The sequence below is a fragment of the Sceloporus undulatus genome, chromosome 1 (assembly GCF_019175285.1).
Source record: "Sceloporus undulatus isolate JIND9_A2432 ecotype Alabama chromosome 1, SceUnd_v1.1, whole genome shotgun sequence".
NCBI lineage: Eukaryota > Metazoa > Chordata > Lepidosauria > Squamata > Phrynosomatidae > Sceloporus > Sceloporus undulatus.
This window is the reverse complement of record NC_056522.1, coordinates 23,236,863-23,244,726: the sequence shown is the minus strand read 5'-3', so window position 1 is coordinate 23,244,726 and position 7,864 is coordinate 23,236,863. Positions and strand designations below refer to the sequence as shown.

General features: G+C 40.6%; 1 protein-coding gene across 4 annotated transcripts in view; it reads left to right on the top strand.

Moving 5' to 3' along the window:
* Window positions 1-7,864, top strand: part of NPHP1 (nephrocystin 1) — a 46,604-nt gene that overhangs the window by 5,763 nt on the left and 32,977 nt on the right. For 3 of the 4 annotated variants that reach the window (XM_042445732.1, XM_042445731.1, XM_042445735.1), the window contains exons 3-7: window positions 1,218-1,278; window positions 2,412-2,548; window positions 3,009-3,252; window positions 6,156-6,257; window positions 6,611-6,714. In XM_042445732.1, coding sequence (XP_042301666.1) covers window positions 1,218-1,278; window positions 2,412-2,548; window positions 3,009-3,252; window positions 6,156-6,257; window positions 6,611-6,714 — 648 coding nt within the window. The remainder of the gene's footprint in view (window positions 1-1,217; window positions 1,279-2,411; window positions 2,549-3,008; window positions 3,253-6,155; window positions 6,258-6,610; window positions 6,715-7,864) is intronic. The other variant, XM_042445733.1, reaches the window with a different exon arrangement.

Sequence of the window (7,864 nt, the reverse complement as noted above, 5' to 3'; positions counted from 1 at the left end):
TCCGGAGACACGGGGGCGCGGTGTTATCAGTACGCTGATGACACCCAAATATGTTTCTCTGTGTCTCCGACTGATGCAGTGACTAAGGATGGCGTCTCTCCTCTGAATGCCTGCCTGGAATCAGTAATGGGCTGGATGAGGGAAAACAAACTCAGTCTGAATCCAGAGAAAACGGAAGTACTGGTGATAGGTTCCCCAGGCCCGGGGAAGGAAATTTATCCACCTGTCCTGAACGGGGTCACACTTCCCCTGAAGGATGAAGTTCGCAGTTTAGGAGTACTTCTGGACTCGTCTCTGCAGTTGACATCTCAAGTAGATGCGACGGTCAGAAGTGCTTGCTATCAACTTTGGTTGATACGTCAACTGTGACCCTACCTGGGCCAAAGGGACCTTGAAACTGTGGTACATGCTCTGGTAACCTCTCGATTAGATTTTTGTAATACGCTCTACATGGGGCTACCCTTGTACCAAGCCTGGAAGCTTCAGTTAGTACAAAACATGGCAGCCAGACTGGTCACCGGTGCATCCAGGTTTGACCATATAACACCTAAGCTGAAAGATCTTCACTGGCTGCCTATTCGCTTCCGGGCACAATACAAGGTGTTGGTTATTACCTATAAAGCCCTACATGGCTTGGGCCCAAGTTACTTGAGGGACCGCATCTCCCCATATAATCCACCCCGCACACTCAGAACATCCGGGAAGAGTCTTATGGAAATTCCACCTTCCAAATATGTTTCTACATCCCAGATAGCCTTTTCAGTGATGGTCCCGTGAATCTGGAATAGTCTTCCTGAGGAGCTCCGTTTGATGACCCCCCTAGAAACATTTTTAAAAAGGCTTAAAACCTTACTTTTTTGTCAAGCCTTCCCCCCCCGATAAATGAAGTTGTGTATGTTGATGCCATTGATTCCCTGCCTTACCATGCTGTATGACTGTGTTTTAAATTTTGTATAATTGGTTTTTATCTAGAGATGTTTTATAACTTTTTTATGGTTGTAATGGTTTTCTACGGCTGTAAACCGCTTTGATCTGTGGAAAAGCGGTATACAAATACAATTTATTATTATTATTATTATTATTATTATTATTATTATAGTTGAAAATTGTATGGCGGATCTGATAAAAGTTAAACACAAAGCAAAATTTTGGCCTTGAGAGCTTTTGTTATGGTTGTATATGCTATATATGAAATGCAACCTTTTCTTTTGTTGTAGATGTTTGGAGTTGAAGAAATCTGTAGATGAAAATGCCTTTGCTCTTCAGAACCTGAAGAAGGTAAGTGTTTTAGATGCACTCCTTTCTTTTTCCTACAAAAGAAGTTGAAGAGAAAGTTAAAAAGAAATACAGTGGACCCTTGTTATACACTGGGGTTTGGATCCAAGATCCCCTGTGGATAACAAAATCCGTGGATGCACAAGTCCCATTAAATATAATGACATAGCAAAATGGTGTCCCTTATAAAAAATGGAAAATCAAGGTTTGATATTTGAAATTTATACTTTTTTTGAACATTTTCAAACTGTAGATGCTTGAATCTGTGTATAAGAAAGGCCTACTGTGTCTCTTGGCTGGATCATAATATTGCAACTTTTATCTTGTCCAGTTCACTCTATATATAATCCTCTGGGTTTATGTCCCAAAATGAGTGTATGCAGCTTTGACAGCTACTTATCTGGTACTGGTAGAATTCAGCTGAACTGAACGAGAGAAGCTGGTAGCATAAGTTTTCATGGACTTTAGCCTCAGATGAATGTTTAGCAAGTTGAGTCTAGCTTAAGTCAGATGCATCTGAGGAAGTAGACTCAAGTCTGTGAAAGCTCATGCTACCAACTTCTCTCTTTCAGTTAGGGCCAGTACAGACCGGCATGAAAAGCTGGCTTCCAGCTGGCTTGGAGCTATGGCATACGCATGCCGCATGCTCCCAAGACACTCAGAAGCTGGGTTCACACCGCCCAGTTGCCTGTCCGGCAGCCGGATTCAAGGCACCCGGGTGGTGCGGCCATAGGAGTGTCATAAAGCTGCAGCAGGGTGGGAAAAGCCAGCGTTTTGCTGGCTCAGGAAGGAGCAGCATTTTGCCACTTCTTTTAGGGCTGGCAGAAAGGTGGATTGGGGCCATGGTGTGTGGTTGCAGTGGCCCTGACTCGGTTCTTTCAAGGGCGATCTGTTTTGCCCCTTAGTCTCAAAGGTGCTACAAGATCCCTTTGCATACTAATGAGCCAATATTGTTAAGCATATCTCAAAGAGAAAGAGTAGGTTTCTTTTTCAGTAGATAATAATCTGAGTATTTGCATGCCATTACGATGACTTTCCTTGGAATGTGATAATACAAGGCTATACTAAATCAAATTGAGTTCAGATCCCATGAACATGGGATATTTTCAGCAATTTATTGTATTGTTATCTCATAGTCAGATGAACCTGCACCTGTGGGAAATTATTATCAGAGAAAAGAAGAAGAAGAACAAGAGTTGCTAAAACTTTCTCAGCAGCTAGAGAAACTTACTGCAATCCTTAGCTGTGAAAATGTGATTAAGGGCTCCAATGTGTAAGTATATTAACAATATTTAATCAGACATACAGTAAGTCCCATTGAATCACATGAGCTTTACTGCGAATGAAGTATGCATGGAAGTACATCCTAAACTTATTGCATTTATTAGCCAGAATTGGACAATTACAGGTTTGCTCCAATCTGAGCATGGTATCTTTTTTTAGAACCAATACTGTATAAAGCTTTCTTATAAGAGATACATAGTAATATGGCACTAATCCTTTGTTTCCAATAGTACTTTAGACTTGATTTAAGAGCTATGGTAGCTTAGATGACTAAATGCAATCAAAATATGAAATTGGAAAATCAAAGAAACACCTGCTTCTTTGATGAACCACTCCCATTAAATTATTGAGGGAAAAGACCCCTAGGTATTGACTGCATCAAATAAACAATTGTTAAAGAGCCATGGCTTGTTTTGTTTTTTTCCTTTCTTTCTTTGTGATGAGAAAAGGAGAGACAGCCCAAAGACTAAGCTGGTAAATGAGCAGATTGAAGACGATGATGATAATGGTAGTGATGATGAAGAAGAAGATGAAAGTACACAAGATGAAGAAGAGGATGAGGAAGGTGAGAATGAGGAGGAAGATGATGACCATGATGACAGTGATGAAGACAAACTTGGAGATGATTCAGCTGTTCATTTTATCACTCTTGGTGATTTTGCAGCACAGCAAGAAGGGGACCTTATGTTTAAAGTAAGTAAAATGCTACATATTTAGATTTAGAAAATGGGTGCACTATACCAAATACTGTGGCTGTGTGGCATCAATTTGCTGTTGTGAAACTAGTGCAAACATTGCATATGTCAGTTATCTGTAGTCCACCCTAATATCCTCCTGAAGTGTGCAGCAACATTTTTTTATGCTGCTGCACTTATCTTGCAACCAGATTGTTGCTAGAATAGCAAACTTGATCTCTGCTGCTACATTGGTGGGATGTGTCTATTTAGCTCATGCTGCCTAGACGCAATGGTTGTTCACAATCCAGAATATTTGTTTTCTGGTGTATTGTTTAATAGGAACAGGTTGCCATTACTGCTATCATCACTCTCAGCAGTGTAACCCCTGGAGCGATTGTCAGTGCAGACAGGCTTACATAGTGTTATTGTCATGACTGATAATTTCTAACCACAGGGTTCTTTTTTTTTTTAAATACATATCTTTTTAGTTATTTATATATAATTTGGTCTGCTCTACACTGTTCCAAAAACCTCTCACATGGAGTGGTTAATAAAATGTGTGAATGTATAGTTATGGATGTGGATAAAGTTTTACCCCAAAACATTATTTTATCAAATGGCACTCTCTCCTCATCTAAGGGGTTTGACGCATGGGCCCAAATGCCCCTGTTCCCCTGGCCTGGTGTAGTCCTGTTTAGATGATGCAGACTAACAGCCCCAGGTTGGGGCAGAGCAAGGCAGGGCAAGCTTGCGGATTTGGCTTGCCCCAACCTGCCCTTGGTGAGGTTTGCTTCATGCTCCATTACATGCTGCTGCTGCTAGAGTTCTACTTGCAGATGTCAGTTATGGCCAGTGATGTCAGATGTGGGTGCCTGGCCATGTGGGTGAAGCCAAGCATCCCTTTCCTGCCCATACGGCTGCAGCAGGGCCTGCAGGTAAAATGTTCGTAGTCTTGATAGGTGAGGCTGCAGTGGTAGCAACAGCTCCACTGTGTGACAGTGGATGGGCATCTCGATATCTACCTGTCACCATGCTGAACCAGGTAGAGGTGGTGGCAGGAATGGGCTGGATTCACAGGCAGAATATGATGGGGTTGGCCTGTCATATCTTGCCTGTTCATTCGGTATCTAAGTAAATTGTAAGTAAATTGCTGCCATGGAGAGGCAAAAGTGAGGATGGGAATAGAAAGATATACTAAGTATGTTCCTATGACCCTGCTGTTTTTGAGTAGCTGGTGAAGAGTTTTTGTCCAATTTTTTCCCTTCTTTCGCTTTTCTAATTGCTGCACATCTATTTTGTTCTTATACATTCAATACAAACATTGAGAAGGAAGGCTGGGCTATCCCCTGCCTAAGTCTTATCAGGTTCTGTTTTTCCAGTTTGTCTCTCTAGAAATACTGTAGGAAAGAAGCAGAATGCAACATCAGGATTTTATACATGTGATGATGCATTTTGAAGTGTTGTTTTAAAAAAATTAATAGTAAGTGTTAAGTTAAATGGAACACATATTTAGGTTATTGTTTGTGAAACATCAGGACAAAGTTTGAGATCTGTCCAAACATTTGTTTCCACTCATTTAATTTTTTTATTAATATTCTAAACCCAGGATAAATCATCCATCTGTCATTACATTGTTTAGAGTATAGTATATTTCTTTAAAAAATAACCTTATTTATTTATTTATTTATTTAGGTATTTATATCCCGCCCTTCAGCCCTAATGGCTCTCAGAGCGGCTTACAATAATATTTTTAATCAGACAGTTCCCTGCCCTCAGGCTTACAATCTAAAAGACACGACACAAAAGGAGAAGGGAATGGTGAAGGGAAAGGGGATGAGGTCCAGTGGTTCTTCTCTCCCTCTGAGGCCTGGACCAAGGCAGATGGACTGGAGGGAGGGCTCTTCCTTCTTCCAGGCTAGTCCTGATGGAGCTGGACCTGCCTGGTGAACTCCATCTCAGGCCAGTGGATGGCTGTTATGGAGGGCGGAGTCTCCTGCCTCTCAGGCCAGTGGATGGCTGTTATGGAGGGCGGAGTCTCTTGCCTCTCAGGCCGGTGGATGGCTTCCATCCTTCCCTTTATTAATTATTCAACCTAAGTATAAATCCCTGCTAAAATTATTTCAGCATCATCTTTCTATCAAAATTTACAATGTTACCTGCATCTTACTAGAAATCTTCTTACATATTTTTCATTACAGAAGGACCTAATCTTTCAGTATTATCCAACCTAATTGTAATTGTAATTGTAATTGTCTAATTCTATTTCTCCTTCAAAAATTATGTCACATCTTTCACCAGTGAGTTTTCTTTAATAAAAAACATTGTCAATTTGTATCATGTCCATTAGTTTTACTAACCAGTCATCCTGTGTTGGTATAATTTGTATTTTTCAGTTTTTTGCATATACAGTCCTTGCCACTGTGATCATATATAGTATTATTTTCTCATGTTTTCTTTCTGATAGTTTATCTGTTGCATTTAATAAGTAGAGTTTTGGTTCCATTTCCGTATTTATCTTCAGTATTTTAGTTATTATATCATATATCTGCTTCCAATATTTCTTAATTTTTTACATGACTACCATCATCTGTCCAAAAATTTGATTTTCTTTGTATTTACATACCCAACTGTAGCATCATCTACAGTACTATTTTATATCCCCAGTAAAAAGTGGGATAATTTTTTTGGGGAAATAACAAAGTAGGCTAGTTCTTTTGTTACCTTTTTTCAGCACCTACAGCAAATGACAAACGCACCTCTGAGCATGTCTTGCCTAAGAAAACCCTGTAAAATTTGTGGGGTCACCATAAGTTGACAGACAACTTTAAGGCACATACATACTTAGCAGAAAGTCTCTTTAAACACTGCAATATTAATATAGTTTTCTTTGTTTTTCATTTTCTCTTTCCAATATTGAAGAAAGGTGAAGTTCTTCTCATACTTGAGAAAAAATCTGATGGTTGGTGGTTGGGTCAGAATTCCAAAGGAGAGAGAGGACTTGTGCCTAAAACCTATCTCATGGTTGGTATCCTTATCCTTTCTTTCTGTCCAGTTTCTGCTTTAGAAAACTTATTATTGTTGGATTCTGTCCACATTCATGGGACAGTTGGCTTACAGAAATCTAAATGAAAACAAGGAAATCTAGATGAAAACAATATTTTGCACGGTGTCTTGAAGAAGTCTGGATCTTGTAATGTACAATTAAGGTTGGCCATATTTAAGTAATCCTGGTTGACCTCATAAAGAAATGCAGCTGGCAACTTGGTTTTCAGCCCGGAAATTTCCCACTTGTGCTTAGCAGTCATAATATATCTTATATTCCCATTACAAAAAAGAGTTTATAATGTGGTTATTGAACTATGGTAACTTTTTAGGTAAGTGACAAAGAAGGCAAAATTCAAGAACAAAATGAGGAGGAAACAGAAGAAGACATAGAAGTAACAGATGAGACAGCAGGAGGAGCCACAATTATGAAAAGGTAAAGATTCAGGGGTTTTATACACAGATACATTGCCACCTTGCGTGATGTGGTATTATCCAGTACAGAAGCAACCACTTCTCTTAGAACTCTACTCATTTTGAGGGGTGCACTAAAATTAAATAAACAGATAATGTCTTTAATACTGTGATTCATTTTGGATTGTCTAAAAAAAAAGAGAGACAAAATGATGACCAGGAATTCTAGAGACAAAGGGGCCATACAGTCTACCTTTTACCCCGGATCAGGAACTGAATTATGCACATGAAGTTCATATTTGCCCCAAATCTCCCACAAGCGAATCAGAGGCTTGCACAACTTTTTCGGGGCAAATGCCCTTAGCACGGGTCATTTGGAATCGGGGTAAAAGCTGTATCTTTTGAAAAAGCTCAGGTTCGGCAAATATGAACTTGCCCCCGATCATAATCGGGGCAAGTTCAGGGGAGGGGTTTAGGTCAGAGGGAGGGCAGTGGGCAGAACATTCCCTCCCCTACATCGGGGAGAAGGAGGAGGAGGAAGGAGCCAGAGGAAGGATGCAAAAAAGGGCAATCGGTGTGACAGGATGCAAAGGGCATTCGGGGTGATTGACAGGGGATGCAAAGGGCACTCAGAGGGAGGGCAGAGGGGGGAAATGGAGAAAGGGTGCCAAGAGTGATGGAGGAGGAGGAGGAGGAGGAGGAGGAGGATGAAGGAGCTGGTGGGGAAGAAGGGGGCCATGGAGGGCAATCTGTAATGGAGCAGGAGGAGGAGAAGGAAGGAGCAGGACGAAGGGTCAATTCAGGGCAGGTCAGAGGGAGGGCAAAGAATGGAACAAGCCTCTCTCTTGCACCAGGCAGCTTTCTCTTCTTAATTTTTAAAAATTATTTTTGGTAGACTATGCTCATGTTTTTTGCTACAGGTAGATAGATATATAGATAGAATGTGCCTGCCTGCCTGTTCACTTTCCCTTTCAGTTCCTTGCTTCCAGCAGCACTTTGCAGGAGGCTTTTTTTCTTTTGCGAATGCTACAATGCGAATATTACAAACATTTCTCTTTCCAATTTGGCAAATTGATATAGAATGCTTTTGCTACTATCTGTAAAGAATTCAGGGGTAGCTGAGGGAAAGCAAAGGATGCATGGCATCCTTTTCTGGCATTCCGAGGTGAGAT